Source organism: Leptodactylus fuscus, chromosome 5 (assembly GCF_031893055.1).
Source record: "Leptodactylus fuscus isolate aLepFus1 chromosome 5, aLepFus1.hap2, whole genome shotgun sequence".
Lineage (NCBI taxonomy): Eukaryota > Metazoa > Chordata > Amphibia > Anura > Leptodactylidae > Leptodactylus > Leptodactylus fuscus.
Window position 1 is genome coordinate 97702783 of NC_134269.1, and position 23510 is coordinate 97726292.

At 41.7% G+C, this 23510-nt stretch overlaps 1 protein-coding gene across 1 annotated transcript in view; it reads right to left on the minus strand.

Annotated features, from left to right (window-relative positions):
• The window catches only part of MIOX (myo-inositol oxygenase), a 37118-nt gene extending 14651 nt beyond the window's left edge, over positions 1-22467 (minus strand). Inside the window, exons 1-5 of the mRNA XM_075273863.1 lie at positions 22450-22467; positions 14401-14457; positions 11215-11295; positions 3035-3197; positions 2092-2159 (exon numbers count right to left, since the gene is read on the minus strand). Of these exons, the coding sequence (XP_075129964.1) occupies positions 2092-2159; positions 3035-3197; positions 11215-11295; positions 14401-14457; positions 22450-22467 (387 nt within the window). The remainder of the gene's footprint in view (positions 1-2091; positions 2160-3034; positions 3198-11214; positions 11296-14400; positions 14458-22449) is intronic.
• Positions 22468-23510: the final 1043 nt, after the last annotated feature.

A 23510-nucleotide genomic window follows, 5' to 3' on the forward strand; every position in this document is an offset into this window, starting at 1 on the left:
CAATATATTCTTTGAATTCCCAGTCAGACAATGGCACTGTATACCAGTAGTAAAAATTGTGGGTGCACGTAACCCCAATATATTCTTTGAATTACCAGTCAGAAACTGGCACTATATGGCAGTAGCAAGAAATGAGGGTATTTATAACCCCAATATATTCTTTGAATTCCCAGTCAGACAATGGCACTATATACCAGTAGCAAGAAATGAGGGTATTTATAACCCCAATATATTCTTTGAATTCCCAGTCAGAAACTGGCACTGTATACCAGTAGTAAAAATTGTGGGTGCACGTAACCCCAATATATTCTTTGAATTCCCAGTCAGACAATGGCACTATATGGCAGTAGCAAAAATAGTGGGTGTATATAGCCCCAATTCTATTGCTAGGGGACTTGCAGGGTATTTCTGGGGTGAAGGTGGGGGGGGGCACACCGTTGGAACGGGTATCGGGGGTATATATCGGGTATACGGGAATACACTGACAGTGTATTCCATTCAGGATCCTGGGAAAGCTGGCTTGCGGCGATTGAGCCCGTCAGTGCCACGTTACACTGACAAGCTTCTCCCTGGAATTTAGCTCTTACAAGAGCTGTTGTGGTTGTCTTCTCCTTCCTATCCTAGCCTGTCCCTGCCTACCCAGAATCTAAGCCCTAGCTAGCTGGACGGAAACCTCCGTCCCCGGTGAATTGCAAGCTCAGAATGACGCGAACCTGGGCGGCGCTGTTCTTTTAAATTAGAGGTCACATGTTTTCGGCAGCCAATGGGTTTTGCCTACTTTTCTCAACGTCACCGGTGTCGTAGTTCCTGTCCCACCTACCCTGCGCTGTTATTGGAGCAAAAAAGGCGCCAGGGAAGGTGGGAGGGGAATCGAGTAATGGCGCACTTTACCACGCGGTGTTCGATTCGATTCGAACATGCCGAACAGCCTAATATCCGATCGAACATGAGTTCGATAGAACACTGTTCGCTCATCTCTACTTTCTACATATTAGTCTATGAAAAGGGGAGGGGGAAGAAGATGCTATTCGAAAAGATACTCAAATAATTGTTGCTCCTACACTGCTACTCTGCATTCCTTTACCACTAGGTTATAGTTAAGCAGCTACTTGTTCACAGAATGAGGCAATAAACCAACTAACTAGCCTGCCCATACCCTTCCCTTCTCCATAGAGCTCTATGTGTGAGAATGAATAAGGAGACAATTTTAAAGGGATTTTACCATTAAAAACTTTTTTTTCTAGTTGACACGTCGGAATAGCCTTAATAGGTCGGTAACAGGCGCTATTTACTTATCGATCCTGGCAGAGACTGGGATCGGTAAGTGACGCCGCAGGCCCCATACATACTATTATTATACTCGAGGGTCTTTTCAGGCCCCTGAGTATAATGATCGGAGACCCAGGAGAGGTAAGGGAACATAAAAAAAACAGTGTTACTTACCTCTCCAGGCTCCGGGCAGGCATTTAGCCTACATGTGATGACAGGGGCTTGCGTCCTAATTCGGAGTGACGCACGCCCCCTGGGTCACGTGACGTCCTGGATGTCATTGAAGATGGCTGCCATCAGCAGGGAGTGCAGTGGAGCAAGGGATAAGTAAATAACAGTGTTTTTTTTAAGTTTGTAAGACCCCAGAGTATAATAATTGTTCATGAATGTACATAATGGGGCATAATACTGGGTGAAGGGGCCACTATTGGGTATAATACTGTGTGCAGGGGCCTCTATAGGGTATAATACTGTGTGCAGAGGCCACTATAGGGTATAATACTGTGTGCAGAGGCCACTATAGGGCATAATAGTGCGCACAGGAATTCAGAGGGTCCCGCCATTTCGAGTTACGCCACTGGTAGATATAATATATTTATATGAGATTTTCAAATCATTGCATTATTGATTTCTTTACATTTTACAGGGTGTCTCAAGTTCTTTAGAAGGGGGGTTGTACTACTATAATATAGTATATATTATGGCTGGCAATGTTATAAATGGCCAATTATATATGCACTACAAACAAACTTTGAAGACAATTGAGTTGTGAATGTTCAGAATGTTCAGAATGTGCTGCATGTTGCTGATTATATGATGTACCTGAGGCTCATTCTCTAGGGCTAGAATTTTTCCAATATCATGCAACAAACCAACCAACTGGAACCAGTCTGAAAGATTGAAAGAAAGATAACATGTTATTGTACAGACAGGGAATCATGTAAACAGACATAAGTTAATATTAAAAAAAATATATATATATTAAAGATGCAAAGCAATATTCTTATTTGTTCTGTAAAGACATTTCACAAAGGAGAAAAATGAAAAGATTTCTGTAAGTTATAGAATGTAACTTCAGGGCGATGTACACATATGGATCTCGGATAAGGTTTACAAAGCTATGCAAGGAGTTCTGTATATAAAACTGTAAGTTTAAAAAATAAATAAATAAAAAAATTAAGAATTTTCATGTCATTATTTTACATTTTAGATACACTGGAGCAATAACAAATGTTTGTGTGAGGGTCTTTTACACACATTGGAGCAGATTTAAGAAAACGGTCTAAAAGCGAATCTGTCTCAGTTGCCTTAGCAACCAAACAAAAGGCAGCTTTAATTTTTCTGAAAAAAAGGAGGCTGCATAGTGATTAGTTGCTATGGGCTGTTTTTTGTTTGGTTTTTGTTTGGACAGTTTCATAGATCTGCCCTGCAGTCTCCACATTTGGGATTACATTACAATGAGGCCATTTGTAAAGAATAGAGCACCCAAAATCAGTCACGTGGGAGCTAGAACTGTCAGATTATAGCCATAATATTTCCAATATAGGGAAATGTATAATTTATTATTTATTATCTGCATTACTAACGAAGTTGAAAGCAGTAAAAAATATCAGTCTGTGTGTATATGAACAGAGTAACATATCTACAAACTTTGTAACCTTTAGGTGTGTCATATACCACCTGTGAATATTTGAAATACATTGTTGATGCTAGGTATATTCTATATCTTAACATATTACAGTAAATTTGTAGTATTGTTGCGTACCTTTGTCTGGGTGAGCTTGGCGGATGCCCTCTGCTGTTTGGTAAGCATGGAAGGAGTTTGGGAAGTCGACATCAGGATCAGATTCATCCACAAGATTATCCAGCAAGTCTAGAGCCTCCATAACACTCATCTTTTTATTGGTAGAAGAACTCCAGAGTGCGTGCTGAAGGAAAATTGATATGACATTTTATAGTGGTAAAATTTATCATCAATTTTGAAGACCTGCTGCATAAAAGAAGTTCACACCAAATACTATTATGAAGGCTTCATTCGAATGGTCAGCATGTAATGTGATGCTACATTTCTGTTGCAGCAGTAGCTCATGGGAAAATGTCCTATAAAATGTTGGATTCCATTAAAAAAATATTTCTTTTGTTTCTAACGATTCTACGTTATACGGTTATATCTGCATTTATTTTCACTTAGAATATGATTGCTTAGGTTCTGCAGAGACTAAAAGGGATGGGTTTGGGTGGAACAGGGGTTTACCAGGTTCCCCTCATTTGCCTTCTCTGGGTCGCAGCTTAGTGGTGGAGTGTACTGTCATTGCACCCATTGATGTACCCTACCCGACTGTTTTTTGCAAAGGGTAGGAAATCCCAGAATATTAGTTCACAGCCCCACCCTTACATGCCAATCCTTGGCATCCTTGATTTTATACCAGGCTTGACCAAAACCAATTTTGGGTTCAGTTTCAGGTTGCCCATTTTCACAGAGAACAAATGTGGTTACAAGACCAGGAGTTGAACCTAACAATGGACCTTCCATGGGTCACCACGAGAATGGATGCAGTTTCATCACTACCTGTCCACCCTGCCCTCTCTGTCTACTTTTGGCCACTTATCGACAATCTTGGAGAGATTATGCACAGACTCAGGGTACAGTATATGAGACACTCCCTTTCATGTCTATACCTGCGAAATGGAGATCCTCAGAGACCCCAATTTTATTCATTGCTTGGGAGAGTGAATGAGATCCACTGCATGGAGAACCTCCCCCCATGTCACTCCTGAACATACAGACTGATTTTGGAAGGTATGGCACTATTGTACCATGGTCTCACTGTCACCCAGATACAGGGAACTTCTGGGCCGACCCTTAGACTCCCTACATGATAACTGAAGAATCATGCTCCACTCTGACACCCCCTCCCCCCCTTTTTTCTTTCTTCTCTTCCTCTCCTCTCATTCTTCCTTCTCAGCACCCCCATACTCTGATACCCTAATCAATGGAGTTACGTATATAGTTTCTGTTAGTTCACCTGTGTTGGACAATGCAAATCCATAATTTATATGCCAAATGAAATGCCTAGTCTCATTTTAGTCACTACTTTCTAGGACATATTACTGTCTTCTTGTGGCTGACCGCCTTTCTTAGTGGATCTCCTCTTAGTTTATTCTATACCTACCTCTATGCTCAATGTACCCTTTTCCCCTTCTGGTTACCTGTATATTGTTTATGAAAAATATCTAAAAATTCATAATGCACAAAAAAACCTGTTGAATTCCTGGCAAATGTCCATGCAGCAGTTTGAGTCAAGACTAAACCTTTCCTATGAGTGCATTTTTATAAGGCTTGAGGAAGACTCAACCATAGGCCAAAACTCTCAATGCACATTTGTGTGGAATAACCCAGCATTCATTATTTGGATGGGAGGAATATGTGCTGCTGACTTCTGTATTCAGTTCTCCACCATGATAACATAGTTGCTGGGACACCTTCCTTACATCAGATTTTATCAGTAAATAGTGACACATATTGTTATACAAAATTAGAGAGAAAGTAGAGCATTGTGCAGATCACATCTGACAAATGAAAGTACTCTGTTGGGCAATCAATATTGCTATCAGTGATTCTTTATTATGAAACCAGTACTTATCAGTCATACAGCACCTTTGAGCCCAGGGCATAAGATTAAGATAAAGTTAGATTCTTTAGTGTATAATATGTATATATTTTATATACAGTAGATTTCTTTGCGAGATAGATTATATCAGGTCTTATATACAGGTATATTCATGTTTGGTGGACACTTACAAAGGAAGACCTACATGGCATCCATAAAGCATCAAGGCTGCAGAAGAATGGCTGATAAATTCAACAAAGCTTTTGATGTATCTATATAGCCAAACCATAGAGAATATTAAAAAATGGCTTATGCACATAACTGTATTACTGTGGACCGATACTGAACATCCATATGGCTTTGAGTACATATGCGGAAATGCAAAAAATTCTAAGGATATAAATCAGTAAAAACAGAAACTATGACATGCTCTACTGCATGCCATATTACAAAATGCCATATTATTCTCACCTTGCAACATTGCCTTTAGGGGGGAATACAGTATAATTCAATGGCTCGGGAAGTGTATGGGGCTGTGTAGTACTGAATTGTAATTATTAAGTGTGTTGCCATACAGGCTGCACATAGTCCTTATGTTTTCCTCATTCAAAGATCTACTTTTAGCTTTGACTCATAAACCACATTAGATCTATCTTATAAATAAGGTATTAGGAACACACTGACCACAAATAGGATCATAGTACTTATACAATATAATAAAGACAAGTTAAAGAATGGCCAGTTACATATAAAATCTTACAAGTAGTGTAACGTGAAGCTCCTGGTCCCCAGTGCAAGTTATGTACATGGCCCTCTAGCTACATTGTATAATTTGGAGTAATGGTCTTTTCATATTTGGAAGAGGTACGTTATAGGCCCCCTAAGGCTTGTGGGCATGGGTGTGACTTCAATATCAATAAAGTAATAAAAGCACCTATACTCACCCATTTAATCCCCTGCCTCTTTGGGCCTCCACACTGGGCTTTGTTTAATTGGCTACAGCAATACCGTGCCCTAAACCACTGTCCAATGATTGGCTGCAAGGGTGCTGCGGCTATACAGGCATATCATTGCTACAGCCAAAAAACAGACAGGAACATGAGTGGTGTGGGAGAAGACCCCTTTAATTTATATGTATGAGCAATCACTTTTCATTTGTTTATACATTTTTATATGGAAATTGAAATATCCCAAACTGTTCGTTATGTAACAATCTAGATGTTGACAATGTATCGAACGTACAAATCACAGGAAATAGTGAATAAAAGGAGCTGGTACAGGTGACGTGGAAGCGATATCCTATCCTATATTTTTACAGTCAATATTTTGATGTGTTTCAGCTTTTCATAAGATGTCAGTGCAGCTGAATTATGATGAAGTGAACAAAGAATAGAGGCCGCATGCAATGTAAAGAACCTGTGATAGCTTTTATTGTCACTTATCTAACACATAGGGCTAAATGTCTTAATAATGCAGTGTTTATACCGATATGTTATGTGTATATTTGCATTGTACAAATAGGTTTACTGCTTTATTTTGTAACACTTTTAAATGGTTTCTTGGATATATTGATTTTAGTCATAACAGACACACTATTGGAATATGAATTGAACCAATGGGATGAGGCAGTGGTAGAAGAATAGTACAGATTCTAAAATGGCTACTTAGGAGAAAATAGAGAGCTGTAAAACAAACAGACTATGTACTGCATTTCTGACTAAATACACTACCTGTCTATATACTGTAGAGCATTAGTTAACATCTTTAAGATCAATTACTTGCAGATGTGCTTAATGTGATTAAGAGTCTACAGTATTCGTGTGGAATCCTGTGTATAATATTGTAAACCCCTCTTGTGTAGGGGCTCCAAGTGCTGCCAAAACAGCACTGACCCATAGCACTGACACCAGAATATCCATGAAGGCGTCCTGGAATATATGGCATCAAAACCTTAGCAGCAGATCCTTAACCTCCTGGGGACACAGTCTAAAAGTACCTTAATGACGGACCAGGACTCATTTTTCAAAACCGACAAGTGTCACTTTACTGTATATGGCAATAACTTTGAGATGGTTTAACTTACACATGTGATTTTGATATTGTTTTTTTTTAATGACACATTGTACGTCATTTTAGTGGTAAACATTGGTTTAATATTGTTGTATTTGTTTAAAAAAAAATAGGAAATTTGATGGAAGTTTGGAAATATGCACAAATTTCAAAATGTGAAATGCTCTGCTTTTCAGACAGATAGTCATACCACCCAAATACATTAATAAATATTATCTACCATATCTCCGTTTTATATTAACACTAGCATTTGCCTGTGACTCTGTCCACAGGTGGTCAGTGGGGACGATCAGCCTGCACTCATGACTCGGCCGTGGTATATATCTGGATATGCGCGCGCACCCAACTTCCGGGTGGCCCCCTTTACACCCTCCCAAATTCCTCTCCTGTGTCACCCCTGGTGACGCTGATCCCCGCACCCTTCACCTTCTCCCAAATTCCTCTCCTGTGTCACCCCCAGTGACGCTGGTCCCTGCGCCCACCCCAAATTCCTGTTCCACGGCCAACCCTCCCACGCGCTCCCGTGCAGTACCATCTAAAGTGCTATCTCGCGGCCCCCGTCCCGCCTGGCCTCGGACCACCCAAACCCCTCTAGCACGCCCCCTCCTCCCATGCGCACCCCCAAACCCCACCCCCGCGGTCTCTCTACCACAGGGCTCTAGGCACCACCCTGGCCGGGCCCCCCTCCCCTCCTGCTCCCCTCCCCCGGGTTACTCACACAGCCAATCCAGTTGGCCTGCCCCAGCAAGTGAGGCCACGTGTCCACGTTGCTCCGGAGTTGTGGGTATGCACCATTGTTTCCGGAGCGAAGACTGTACACACCCGTTTGATTCTTCCTGCACCACACAGCCAGCCGGCATGTCAGTGTCGCTCTAGAGCTGCAAGCAGCCACCATTTTCTCCGGCTTGCATCCATAGGAATGAATGGACACAGCCAGCATGCAGGGGGTTAAGCGGCCGGCTGCCGGCAAAGTTTGCGAGCCGACCGCTTCCATTCATTCCTATGGGTGCCTGCTATTCGAAACGGCCGTTTCCAATAGTACTCACTCATCTCTATTTATTAACTCTTCAAGAATTTCACGGTAATTAAAACAATATGGAGGTGAAATTTAGACATTTCATTTAAAAAAAAAAAAAAAAAAAAATATACAGTCATTTATCCCTAAAAATAACATATTCACAAGAGATTAAAGGAGAAAATGAATCCCACAGTTTGTTATGAAATTTCAAGAACTGAAATACCCACATATGGAGTAAATTGATGTTTGAGCAAAGGGAAGTGTACAGAAGGGATGAAGCGACAGATGTTTGAATAGCAGATTTTGCTGGAATAGTTTTCAGGTGCCATGTTTCATTTGCAGAGCCACTAAAGTAACCAGTACAATAGAAACCCCCCAAAAGTGACCCCATTTTACATACTACACCCCTCAAGGAATTTTTCAAGGGGTATAATCATTTTGAGCCCAAGAGTGTTTACCAAAAATGAATGTGCCATTTCAGTGCCCAACATGTTGTGCCCATTTTGTGCCATCAGAGACATGCAATCCTAGAACTATTAAAGGGATTCTATCATTAGAGTCCTTTTTTTCAGGCCTACCACATCGGAATAGGCTTAAGAGAGACTTAAGAAAGTCTATTCTTCCCCTACCTTTATATGTCTTCTCCACAATCTGCATGTGCGGTGGCCATTTTCACGTGGCCTCTTATGTGATTGTCCATTTGTCCACAGGAAAATGGCTGCTACACATGCGCAGTCTGTTTTCGGTTGAAGACACAGAGAAGAGGCGGTCGCGAGAAGAAGATGGAAGGCGTCGCTGGAGAGTCTGCAGGCAGCACAAGGGAAACCCCCAGTGCTGTTTGAGTGCAGTGGGACTGCCCCCTGTGGTGTCTGGAGACTCATTTGCATACAGTGAAAACCATGAATATCACTGGAACGGTGGCGGGGAGAAGACATAAAGGTGGGAGAAGAATAGCCTTTCTTAAGGCTATTCTGATGTGGTGGGCCTGAATAAAAGGATTCTAATGATAGAATCCCTTTAATTTGGCTATCCTGAGTACAAAAAAAGTTGTATATGTTGATGTAAACTGCTGGTTGGGCACACAGAAGGGCTCAGGAGAGAAGGAGTGCCTGTTTTTTTTAGCTTTTGGAATATAAATTTAGAGGGAATTTTCTGAACACCATATTGTTTTTTACAGTGCCCTGGAGGTGCAAGTAAATTGGAATGCCCTAAGAAATGTCCCCATTTTGAAGGGGAAATTTTAGGGTCTCTGCAAATGTGACATGGTGTCCAAAACCCAACAATCTACACTCCAAAAATACATAGCGTTCCTTCACATCTGCAACCTGCTAAAGGTTCAAACTACAGTTTATTCCAACATGTTGACACTGTTGTACCCAAGATAACATACTTAATGCCATATGTGGGTATAAAATGCTGTTTGGGCACAGAAGGGAAGGAGCTCTAATATGGTTTTTGGAGCAAAGTTTGGGTTTTGGACATCATGCCACTTTTGCAGAGCCTCTGAATTACAAGTAAAGTAGAAATCGCAGACATGTGACCCCACTATGGAAACTACACCACACAAGGATTTACCAAATGGCTTAGTGAGCAACTAAGTGAGTTAACCCTTGAGTGTTTCATTAATTTACTTTCCAGAAATTAATGCACAGCTGACAGTGAAAATTGCTATTTTTTCAGAGATATGCCATTTCAGTGCTCAATATGTTACACCGAGCAGACACACACTCCAAAAACTGTTAGGTGGGTATCCTGGGCACAACAGCTTTTGGAGCGTTTGTCTTTGATACAAGCTGGGAACAACATATTGCGCACTGAAATGACACAATCCTAAAAATTTCCATTTACACCTTTCACCATCAGCAGCATATTCATTTCTGGAAAATAAATTACTTGAAGGGTAAAAATGCTCACTGAATCCCTGGATAAATTCCTTCAAGGGTATAGTTTTCAAAATGGGGTCATGTGTCAGTGGATTCCACTTAACTGGCATTTCAGGAGCTCTAAAAAAAAGTTTAATTGCATCCAAAAACCAAATCCTATAAGGGTCAGTGCAAACTGAGTTTTTTGGCGCTGATTTTGATGCTGAATCCACCTCAAAATGAGTCTCCAAAAAAAGCCTCCCAATAGAGTTCTATTGGGAAGTTTTTTTTGGAGACTGATTTTGAGGCAGATTCAGAGTCAAACTCAGTGCCACAAACCTCCATGTGCACTGACTCGTAATCTGTGCCCCAAAAACCAAATAGTGCTCTTTTCCTTTTGTCTCCGGCTGTGCCCAAACAGCAGTTTATACCCATATAAGACATTGTTTATTATATTATCTTGGGTTCAACAGTATTATGTGGGTATAAACTGAAGTTTGGGCTCATAGCAGCCAGCTTGGTGGATAGATGAACTCACACTGCCATTCACTTCAATGGAAAGGACCCCTCATTTTCGGGATCAATGATGGACTAAGACCCCCAACATAATACTTTATGATATTGGATAAATACTTTTTGTGACATAACCTATTTTAAGATAATGGGGGGGGGGATCCATATTCTGTTTGCTCTAAACAGGCAGATTTTCACAGCACAAATTTAATTACAGGTACTCATCAAATTCACCTTTCATATTGAAAGCTCAGAAATGTGGTATTATATGGTGTAAGATATAAGGACATGGGTTGTCTTCATGATATCTGCGCGTGACTAAAAATCTATGCATCAAAAACCTCTCATACTATAACATAAAGATAATAATTGGAATCTGATTTATGTAATAACAAAATATTGATAGTGACACTTGGTGCAAGTACCATAGTAATGCACAATTTTGTAAATGGCATCAGTTTGTTGAGTGTTATATAATTTGCTTTAGGATTAGACAGGTTGCGAATGTAACCATGAAAAATGGGTTATTGAAAGTGTATGGTATCAAAAAGTATGTCAATCTATGTTGGAGAAGAAATAATACAGTTGGGTTATTGATCAGGGCATTGCAAATGATACTTTAATAGAGTTCCTACTGATACGTCTGTTAACTTTAATATACTGCAAGTTAATAAATTACTACTCTTATGACGATTGATATTCTTTATACAACACTAAGAAGGTCCCTTGACCTTCAGAAATTAACCCTTTTCCAATTAATGCTATGCAGTCTAAGTGTTTACATGACATCATAAATGCATCAACTATGTAAATATAATTATGACAATATATGTTTTTTCATGTAGTTATGTACATCAAAAGGACAACCCACCTTTTCCTTTACAAAGTCCACGGTTTGGTATGTATGCATAAGAGTGTAGGTCCTTCTCACTCTGTCCACCAGAGGACCATCCTAAAATAAGTGGAGAGATAAATATCTCATCTTATAGTTCCTGAAGAAAAGTAGCATATACATATACAATAGCTTTCCTACTCGCCTATTCTAGGTTCATGCTACTGGTAAAAATATACAGTACTATTAGTCCCTATAGCTTCAGTACAAGACCTTCTGATCCTGATGATGGATCAGAACAAAGGCCATTGTGGCAGTAGTGTAAACAAGGCCTAAATGTGTCTAATTTATCTAATAAATGGTAGCTAGCATGGATACATGAAAAACAAGTTGTGCCTAAATAAAATGCTTTGTTTCTATGAAGAGTGTAACTGTAGATGCTTGTCATGTAGCTGATGTGATTTATCTGTATTATGCAGAAACATCTGATACTGAGCCACATAACAGACTTGTGTTTGAGCTATAGGTGCAGGAACTAGGGGACAATAGCTTTGGGAATTTCACATGCTCTAAATGAGCTAAAGTTAGAAGTGGGTTTCCACAAAAATCTGTGTTAGACGGGGGCCCCATGGGCCGGAAAAGCCGCAGGAAAAATCGTAGCATTATACAGTAACTGCAAAGTGGTTTGGATTCATGCGAATCCCATGCCCACCTTGCGGTAAAAACCGCAGCGCGGACCCGCTGCGATTTCCAAAACCGGCGTGGTTTGGGAAATTGTAGCATGTCAATTATATCTATGGAAATGCCAGCAGCTTCCCCGTAGATATAATGGTTAGAGATGAGCGAGTACTGTTCGGATCAGCCGATCCGAACAGCACACTCGCATAGAAATGAATGGACGTAGCTGGCACGCGGGGGGGTTAAGCGGCCGGCTGCCGTCAAAGTGGAAGTACCAGGTGCATCCATTCATTTCCATGGAACGTGCTGTTTGGATCAGCTGATCCGAACAGTACTCGCTCATCTCTAATAATGGTAACAGAAAGTCCGCAGAGGAAAACTCTGAACTTTCTGTTCAAAGCGCAGCGGGAAGTACCGCGATGCATTCCCGCCGCGTTTTTTCTCTAAGCGCTTTAACCCTGCGTATCATCCGGTGGGGCCTAAGCCTTAGGCCCCAAGTTGCAGAAATGCAGCTTTTTTTGTTGTAGATTTTGCTGTGTTTTTTAAGCCAAACCCAGGAGTGGATTGAGCAGAAGGTTCTGTAAAGTGTAAGAACTTCCTAAATTTCCCTTTCATTTTGTAGTCATTCTCAGCCTTAGCTCAAAAATCTGCAACAAAAAACAATGTATTTCCGCAGCGTGGGGCCTCAGCCTTAGGACAAATTTTCTTTAATATCTCTAACAATCTTGTAAAGTGTCAGTGTTTCCTGACAATACAAAACTTTATGGGATACTGACAGCTAAGCTTGATTGTAAAATATTGCATAAAAACCTAGATAAACTGGAAACTTAGGCAACAACAAAGCGGTTAAATTTTAAAGAGGATAGAAAGTGCTAAATAAAATACATCATTTCATTCTCACTATTCCCCTGATCAATTTTATAATGTATTCAACATTCAAAAGATATGACCCCCTGGAAGTTCTTGTGTGAACCAGCTCGGAATCTCCATGTAGGTTTTCTATGAGAAAATGGAGAATCAAAGCTAGTTTACATATAATCTTCCAGGGGATATATCTTTGGAATAGGGGGATGGATTTTAAAAAGTAGAAAACCAAATTGTCCAGGGGAACAGTGAAAATCAAATGTTATATGATAGTTAGCATTGTCCATTTGATGACAGGTTCTCTTCAATGCTGTTAAATTTTAAGTAATCTTCCTAGGCCATAGTAATCATATGGCTGCATATACATTAAATAGAATAAGTCTGAGGACAACATAAAATGTAGAAGGTATTCTGGTTGCAAATACAGTAAGTTAAGCAGTAGTACTCAGAGTCATGTATCATGTATCTATAAAAAGATAATAACCCAGGATCCCAGCGCAACATTACCCCTTTCTAAACCCCACATTTCCCTTTCTAAACCACACATTCACATTGTAAAATGTTATAGGAGAACTAGAGTGGATTCAAGGGCAAGTGACTGGGATGGATGATCTCTCCTATAGTGAGAGGCTAGAAAAATCTGTCTTATTCAACTACACCTTAAAGGCAATTTAGATACCAATATAAGAAAGCACTCTTTATGGTTATAATGGTCAAACTATTGAATGCCTTACTCCAAGAGATAGTAAAGGTGGAATCTATATCAGCATTTATATGTAGGCTAATGACAAGTTGCACTGAAGATTACAATTCATTCCGCAATGAGAAGAATATCATTGATTGAGAAAGGTTGAACTTGTTGGACCTGTGTATTTTATCAGCCTATGCAGCTTTGTTATGTAACCTGTGCAGTTCACCTAACATAATAAAACTGAATTGAACCCAGATCCAATTCACTGAACTGTAATTATATAGAGAGCCCTATACTGTACCTCAAAAGGACTTAGCCCAAAGTAACCGAACAAGAAAGATAAAAATGATTAGCAATATTCATGTAATACATGCCTATGATTAGTAATACTGATAGCAACTGTCTCAATCCAAAATCTTTAGGGATTCATTCCAAGGAGTTTTTTTTTTTTTTTTTAAGTTTACTAACAAAAATAGGACATATTACAATTTTTGGGGGCGATATCATATAGCGGGACATAAAGTGACTACAGCAGCAACAAAGTCCCATACTATTATCTCAAGAGACCCACTACTGATATTAACATACTATTCCTAGTGTAGAAGAAATGGATCTCTTAAGTGACTGATAAACATTAGGATAATAAAGAGATCTTACAGGACTTATTTACTAATGACTTACATATATATATATATATATATATATATATATATATATATATATATTACATATCAGCATATTATTCTGCAATGCTTCACAAATATTGTCAGTCACTGTCCCATGTAGCGCTTGCAATCTACATATCAGTATGACCAAGGATAAGTCATCAATATGTTGCTGTATTTGGTATTCATTGAAGGGGCTTTAGCGCTCACTTCAATACTATGGTCCCTTCAACAGGTTAATTTTGCGGTCACCTATCTAATGATTCGTATGTTATGCAAGCCTTTGAAAAATATTAATGGGTTAGGTTTCTGATGCATTGTACTCACTTTATAATTCCTGTAGTGATGGTTTTCAGGCTCAGGTCGGTAAGTCAAAGATGGATCCTGTAGAGACAGATTTGTCTTGCATTATGTTATGTACATTGTCAAATAACAGCTGATGCTAGGTTCACACCTGCGCTCAGGTTTCAAGATCTTCAGGTCACCTTGTGGACTCGAAAAAAAGAAACCCAATCTGCTTACAAAATGGTTACACAGTTTCCACCCAAAAAGGACCTCTTTGCATTTGTCCAGCACAATGAAAGAATGAATCCCTGTACAGAAACCAAACACTAGTGTGAACCCAGCCTGAGCATTACTTTTTTAGAGTTTGAGATTTTTTTGAACATGTGTATATATGATACGAGGTAGAATTAAAGGCATATTCCCATAACCCTTGTTCACCAACCTGCAGGCTCTGTGCTCTGTTCACTTCCTGGTTTTCTAGGCACAGTGTTGGGCGAGGTTTCACTTGCTCTGCTATCTGCTATATTTGCAGTCAGTAATGAGGGATTGGTTGTAAATGCATTACCACAGTATAAAGCTGATGTAGCATAGCTGGATTTGAGTCAGCTTGCATTACATACAGAGGTAACGGACTCCTTATCTCAGCCCTTATCAGCCAAATTCAATTAAACCAGAATCAGAAATGCCGGAGCTCTCACCCCCCCCCCTCCCCTATCTGAGGAGCTCTTATTTGTCAGACATGAGTCAGACAGCTCAGAGCTGAGCACTCAGCCCCTCCCTCCCCCCCCCCTGAGTGCAGGGAGCTATGTCACTTGGGAACTGAGCAGATAAGCCCAGTGGCCATAGAAACTGAGTGTAAACAATGAAGTGAATAAATTAAGATAGCTGCCAAACAAAGCAGTTTTGATAAAGCAATGTATTTAGGAAAAGTCTTAAATCCACATAAACTAGCAATATAGATAGGATGCTTTTCATGGGACAACCCCTTTAAGCTTTAATTTACCACATCATGCAGCCCTATTTGGATGACAGGCACACCATGTCGGTACCCGTCAAACTTTATTGTAAGTCAATGGATATCTGCTGTGTGTGACAGCCCTTAGATGAGGGAAGGGGTAATGTGTTGTAGGTTCTGTTATAATTGGAAATGACAACCTAAGTGTGAACAAAGCCTTGATCAGTTTATCTTGTATTTTCTATGGCCAAATCAGGTAGTTGTGTGTAATACAGATAATATGGTCCATGTGATGGCCACATTTCCCAGACTGTATGGGAACTAAACTTACTGTGTCCTAAAGATCCATGATGTTGGTAGTTCTAGCTCAGTTGCATGTTTGCTGTCCCCTACCTAAATGATACTATCAGCTTCATCAATCCCTACGATACAGTGAGTTTGGTTCAGCTGAGCTGTGGTTAGAGTAGGAAATGTGATTATCACAAGGACCATATTACTCGGATCAGACATGGCCATCTGAACTAACCTATTAGTGATTAAAAGTAAAACATACTTTACTTAAGCTAAATGGTATTAATTAGCTATTGTCTGGTTAATTATTAAAAAGAAGTACTTTTATCTTTGTAAGGAATTTGCTCGTATGTATTTGGCTGAATATAACATTGAAACTGACATTAGCATTAGGGTTCAACAGACGTTAATATTAACAGTGCACTTATGCATAAAACTTAACATTTATTCACTCTTGTTAAAATACTAGTACTCACAAACAATAACCATAAAAATTATCCCTTTTGGAGATAACACACTGTGAAATAGTATATGCTCATGTGTCCTAATGAGCCCATAACCATTAGAATAGAGATATTTTTCAGCAATGTCACTTTAAGCTGTGAACATAAAACATACTGACCACAAGCTGTTCCTTATAGTTTGCCTGATAAGATGAAGACATAAAAATGAACGGTCTTACCATGTATCAGGAGTGGGAGTCACACTCAGAACCAGGCCCATCACAGGAGGACATTCAATCCCTGTTGTTTACCTGCCGATGCGCCCTAGCCCCCATTGACTCCCGCCCTGACAAGGGCAGTCCCAATCTAGCCCTCAAGCAAGACCCTAGTTATGCCTACGCGTTTCACAGCGCAGTAACGCACCGCTCATCAGGGGACCTTCTTCTAGACTGCTATCTGCAGACTCCTCTCATCTCAAGCTCACATGCCCACAGTGGTGGGACATCTCACAAATGGTTTTATCTCCTGGCGCTAGCTAAGTGTAGTGACACTGGCAGCACTTATTTCTCCAATTCAGGACATTAAAGAGGACCTTTCACCATTTTGCCTACAGGCAGTTCTATATACTGCTGGAAAGCTGACAGTGCGCTGAGTTCAGCACACTGTCGGCTTTCCCGATGTGGGCCCGGTGTGAAGAGCTTACGATCCGGTACCGTAGCTCTTCTATGGTCAGAAGGGCGTTGTCACGGAGCAAAGGTATACGTCTTCCTCCGGATGGTCTTTTGAATCAACAGGGACACAAGAGGTCGGGAGACAACAGCAATTTATTGTAATCCACAAAGTTAGTAGCCGGCGGCGGTCACATCAACCGTAATAACAATAAGTCCACAGAAGTCACAATCCAATGATAACTTTGGTTCCTTGGTCCTGTAACTAAATTCTGGCTCTCTGCAGAGCTGTGCACAGGCCGGCTAACACATACTAACTGCTAGCTACAACTATATACTAAGACTGTTACTTCCTCTATCTGTGGGTGGGGAGGGCTGAGTCACAGATCCTTCCCCCCTCACCTATACCAAGGAGAGCAGACTCCCTGTCTCCTGTGGACAATGCACCGTCCAACATCTTCTTGGAGACACTGATCAGATTATCTCCACCCATTGTCCTCACTGGTCCTCACTAGTTAGAGGTATTTGCATACAATGTGCTAACACACTAGACCCTAATCAGCCAACTACACACTGATGTTTACAACAGGTTAGAGAATACATTCCACATGAAATATATATTACACATTGCCTATAGTATAGACTCTAACCATCCCGTGACAACCCCTCCCCCTCTCAAAACATGTGCATGACACAATTGGCCTACACAGGTAAATTGGGGAATGCACATCAGTCTCTATAGCTCATATTTCCTCCTGCCGGGATAACCCATCTGTGTTCTGGTGTTGGTTCCCTCGGCGGTACTGAATGGTAAAGTTGTAGGGTTGAAGGGCTGGCATCTGTCAGAAAATCCGGTGGATCCATGTTGGCTTCTCCCTGAGCTTGGCTTCGGGTCACTGCTCCCACAAAGTGGCACTGTAGATTTCCAACATCGTTGCCTAACAGAACATCGGCCGGCAGCCCGCTCATCACACCAATTGTGCATCGTTTTGGTCCATAACCATAGTCGAGTTCCACGGTAGCTTTAGGAATACGTCTTTGAGTACCCCCTGCCAACTTGATAGAAATGCCAGGACCCTCCTCTAGGGCCTCGGGTCGCACAACTCGGGGGGTCCGCTACCGTTAGGAAAGCTCCCGAGTCCCGGAATCCAACAACTGTTCGGCCATCCAGTAGGACCTCCTGCAAGTGCTTCCTCTGAAGGTTTGCGGGATGTGTGGCGGAAGGCTGAATCCCATAGACCCCTGGAGGTGGAACAGATGTGTCATTCATGGAGTCATCTGGAAATGGGGCCAAACTTTCTGTCCTAGGAGTGGTTCCCAGGTAGTGAATAGGCCGGGATGCCACGGTGGCCCGTGCCCCCATGTTAACAGGGCAACTAGCTTGCAAATGTCCAGGCCGCCCGCACCCAAAACATCTGCGCTCTAGCATTCTTCCAGTAGGTCGTTGTCTAGGGACAGGGTTGTTCATAGCTGGAGGCCGATGGGCTGGGACAGGGGTAGAGGGGGAATTGTAATCCTGAGGCCGGGCACGAAAGGTGGTTGGCTGGCTGAAGGGTGTCTGGCGGACTGTGGTAGTTTTCCGCTCCTCTGCAAACAACCTCTTCCACTGCGGCTTGATGGTCAGGCCCTCATCTGCAAGAGAAGCAGCTTGCTCAACTGTGGCTGGGTTCCGTTCCAGCACCCACTCACGGATCTCAGCGGGGCACTGGGAAAAGAACTGTTCCTTAAGTATGACGTGGAGGATCTTATCGACTGTGACAGCCTCCTCTCCTTCTAGCCAGCGCTTGCATGCTTGCTTCAACTTGTGGGCGAACATGTGGAAGGAGCTTCCCCCATTGTAAGACAAAGAGCGGAACTGAACTCGGTAGGTCTCTGGAGTGACTGCATAATACTTCTGCACCGCTCTTTTAATGGCCTCATAGTCCCGCTGATCACTAGGGTCCATGGCTCTGAGAGCTTCCGCAGCCCCATCTCGTAGGTGCCCCACCAGATACCGGACCCAATCCTTCTCTGGGACTTCCATCAGGCGGCACTGGTGTTCGAAGTCCTGAAAATATCCATCAACATCCCCAGCCGCTTCCTCAAAGGTCTTGAAGTGTTTATGGGAGACATATGGTGGTTCTCTCACTGTTGGGCTGGGGGTCGACGTTTGATTATAATTCCTCATAGTTATCTCAGCCATTCGCATTTCATGCGCCATTCTTTCCTTTTCATGCGCCATTCTCTGTTCCTCCTTCTCCGTTTCCTGAGCCCTCTGTAACGCTCTACTCCTTTGCTCTGCAGTTGCTTCTAGCCCCAGCACTGCCAATTCCTCCTCATACAAAACAACCCATCTGCTCTTTTGGGTCTGTACCTGCCACTCCCGTATCTCTACTGTCTCCTGGGGGCAGCCCTCCTCATGGTCGCTTTGCAGGGTCATCTCCTCCAGTGCCTCGATCAGTTGCTCTTTCGTTCTTCCCTGGTAACTCAGGTTTTGTTCCCGGGCCCTTAATTTTAGACTTGCCATAGTCCAGTTCCTGTATTCTGAGGTTGTGGCTCCATTAATCGCTGGGCTGCTGTAGTCCATCTCGCTGTCCGCTGTTGATCCCACTGCTGCCACCAGTTGTCACGGAGCAAAGGTATACGTCTTCCTCCGGATGGTCTTTTGAATCAACAGGGACACAAGAGGTCGGGAGACAACAGCAATTTATTGTAATCCACAAAGTTAGTAGCCGGCGGCGGTCACATCAACCGTAATAACAATAAGTCCACAGAAGTCACAATCCAATGATAACTTTGGTTCCTTGGTCCTGTAACTAAATTCTGGCTCTCTGCAGAGCTGTGCACAGGCCGGCTAACACATACTAACTGCTAGCTACAACTATATACTAAGACTGTTACTTCCTCTATCTGTGGGTGGGGAGGGCTGAGTCACAGATCCTTCCCCCCTCACCTATACCAAGGAGAGCAGACTCCCTGTCTCCTGTGGACAATGCACCGTCCAACATCTTCTTGGAGACACTGATCAGATTATCTCCACCCATTGTCCTCACTGGTCCTCACTAGTTAGAGGTATTTGCATACAATGTGCTAACACACTAGACCCTAATCAGCCAACTACACACTGATGTTTACAACAGGTTAGAGAATACATTCCACATGAAATATATATTACACATTGCCTATAGTATAGACTCTAACCATCCCGTGACAGGCGTTTCTGACAGTTAGCCAGAGATGTCCTTCTTCACTGCACAGCCAATCTGAACTCAGCGCACTGTCAGCTTTCCGGCAGTATATAGAACTGCCTGTGTGCAAAATGGTGAAAGGTCCTTTTTAAATACCTTTCTGGCGCTCCTCCCCTCACCTGTATTGCCAGGGGGCTGATGGATACCGTTCCAAACAATTTTGGCGCCATATCACGCATATTAATGACGTCATACGTACTGACTTATTCCCAGTATTCTCTCCTTCATGTCCGTACTCCCGCGGGATCACGCAACCGATCCCGCGCATGCGTAGTTGTTTGCCGCACGTGCGAAGTGTACGGAGCTTCTCAGTGTGCTCCGCACATGCGCAATGGTGCTTCTCTGCCCACACGGGCATCTGAATGAGGGAATAGGGTTGCACCAATCCACTCAGTGCAATGCAGCCTTTTTTAGAAATAGACACATAATCCCCTAGAGGATTTTTATCCTCTACGGCAGGGGTAGGGAACCTTCGGCTCTCCAGCTGCTGTGAAACTACAACTTCCAGCATGCTCCATTCACTTCCATGGGAGTTCCCAGAACAGCAGAGCCAGTATGCATGCTGGGAGTTGTAGTTTTGCAACAGCTGGAGAGCCGTACGTTCCCTACCCCTGCTCTACGGACATGTAGGAGAGAATACGTCAGTACGTATGACGTCATTAATATGCGCGATATGGCGCCAAAATCATTTGGAACAGTATCCATCAGCCCCCTGGCAATGCAGGTGAGGGGAAGAGCGCCAGAAAGGTATTTAATGTTCTGAATTGGAGAAATAAGTGCTGCCAGTGTCACTACACTTAGCTAGCGCCAGGAGATAAAACCATTTGTGAGATGTCCCACCACTGTGGGCATGTGAGCTTGAGATGAGAGGAGTCTGTGGATAGTAGTCTAGAAGAAGGTCCCCTGATGAGCGGTGCGTTACTGCGCTGTGAAACGCGTAGGCACAACTAGGGTCTTGCTTGAGGGCTAGATTGGGACTGCCCTTGTCAGGGTGGGAGTCAATGGGGGCTAGGGCGCATCGGCGGGTAAAAAACAGGGATTGAATGTCCTCCTGTGATGGGCCTGGTTCTGAGTGTGACTCCCACTCCTGATACATGGTAAGACCGTTCATTTTTTACGTCTTCATCTTATCAGACAGACTATAAGGAACAGCTTGTGGTCAGTATGCTTTATGTTTGCAGCTTAAAGTGACATTGCTGAAAAATATCTCTATTCTAATGGTTATGGGCTCATTAGGACACATGAGCATATACTATTTCACAGTGTGTTATCTCCAAAAAGGGATAATTTTTATGGTTATTGTTTGTGAGCACTAGTATTTTAACAAGAGTGAATAAATGTTAAGTTTTATGCATCAGTGCGCTATTAATATAAATTGATTCACCTGTTGCAAATCACGTCCCTAAACATTGTTAGGGAGATGTGAGGACTTGGAATTTTGCTTGTTTATTATTCAACAGACGTTAATAAAATTATGTGAAGATTATGTGCACTATCCATGTCATAAATACCGTACATCTGCAACATTTGGGGTATGGACACACATTCAGCTATTATATGGATCATGTAGTGCATAAAATTTCTGATGCCATTTTTAAACCAAAACCAGGAACAGATCTAAAAAAAAAAAAGAGCATAAGTAACACTATTTGTCCTCTTTTTTTTTTTTCAATTCACCCTGGAACTGATTTTTAGGCTTGACCTCAGTGGATTACAGTAACCTTTACCTTACTTGATATAGTTTTTGACAGGTGGAAAATATTTCCCTAGGTGGGAAGCAAATTTATTGTTACCATAGGAGCATAATTGTTAGTAAATACATTTACATTGGCCTTATTTCATTTATTCTATATTACTCACTAAACTGCCACTGAGCGACACCTATCAAAAATATACTTCAGTGACATCTAGAACGGCACAATATATCTGAAATTTTATTGATATGCACAAAAAGATATAATAACACCACAGAAAAAACCCAGACATACAAAACAGAAGTCACTAGACTCAGCTAATCACTATCAAAAACTGGGAAGAATAAGAAAGATATTGAGTATAGGAAATAAACAGTGGTTAATAGTGAAATGGAAGTATATATTACTCACTAGTCGTATGTACGTGGAGCTACAGGAGAAAATATTTTCCAGTTATCATGTTACAACAATATATTCCAGAGTTCTGAATTTAAGAACATCTTAGTACCAAATGCCCAAGGCGTTAATTTCCATTGCGTTACACTTTTAAGATAGTTATACCGCCAAGGAATGAATATATACTTCATATTGATGGTACAATACTGATGGTGCCATAGCTTGAACCAAGTGCTGATATATAGTACCTGCATTCTTACTTCCAATAAGGATATGAATTTAATACAACACATCAACAGTCAGTGGCATAAGATTACTATCCAATTATCTCCAATGGTTCTCTAAAATAACCTTCAGTGTTTAAGCCTGCAAATATATCCCTACAGTCTTCATTTTGTATCCAGATATGGTACTTACCAAATGAAGCACCTTCATCCTTTGGGTTACCTGTGAGGAAAATGAGGTTCTGGAGAATATAGGGATGCACAGAGAAGAAACAAGAGGGATTCCTCCTAATTTATTGGCATGATTACGTAAGGATGACAATAACCAAGCAATAAGTGACCCTTTAACCAGAGAGTAGGGCAGAGGTAAGGGGGTGTTTTTGCTGAGTCCTTGAAACTGGCCTGGATCAGTGATTTATAGTATAACCCTTTCAGGTCATTAATATTGAGCAACGTCAACATGTGATAATTTTGTATAATCTTCTGAGAATTCATGGGAGTAGCAGTATTAGCAATCTCTATATTTATCTTTTAAAAAACTTTGATATATACACTACCATTCAAAAGTTTGGGGTCACCCAGACAATTTGGTATTTTTACTATGAAAACTTACATTAGTGCATCTCAATAAATTAGAATATCATCAAAGTTATGGACTGTTGCTCAGTAGTCAAAGGTGTTTTCAGATGAAAGTAAATTTTTCATTTCATTTGGAAATCACGGTCCCAGAGTCTGGAGGAAGAGCAGAGAGGCCGCTGTACACAATCCAAGCTGCTTGTGGTCTTGTAAGGATTGGAGTCAGGGTCAGGCAGTGCAAAGTGACACAGCTGAAAAGCAACACTGTGCAACTAATGACAAAAGGGGTCACAGGCCCTGCAGCTATAACTATGCTGTAATATCTGAGATGAGGCAGACCAATGCACTTCCTAATTGAAGTGCGCCTACCACGGCTCCTAATCTTCTATCCCGGCGGCTAGGATAAGGGAAGAGGAGGCCCTGAAAGTGCTAGGGACTGGAGTCACACCTAAACAGAAAGCACAGTGTAAACGCAATGCAAAACAAAAGACTAAACAGCATGGAACCAGGGAGGACCACAAGTCCCAGCAAGACTCAGAAGAGAAGGCAAGGTCAGACGAGCAAGAGGTCGAGCCAGGAGATATAATAAAGGTACCAAATCAAAAGACAAGGGATAGTCAAAAATACAAGCCGAGTAAATAAACCAAGAGAACAGACCGAATACTAACAGACAGGGAA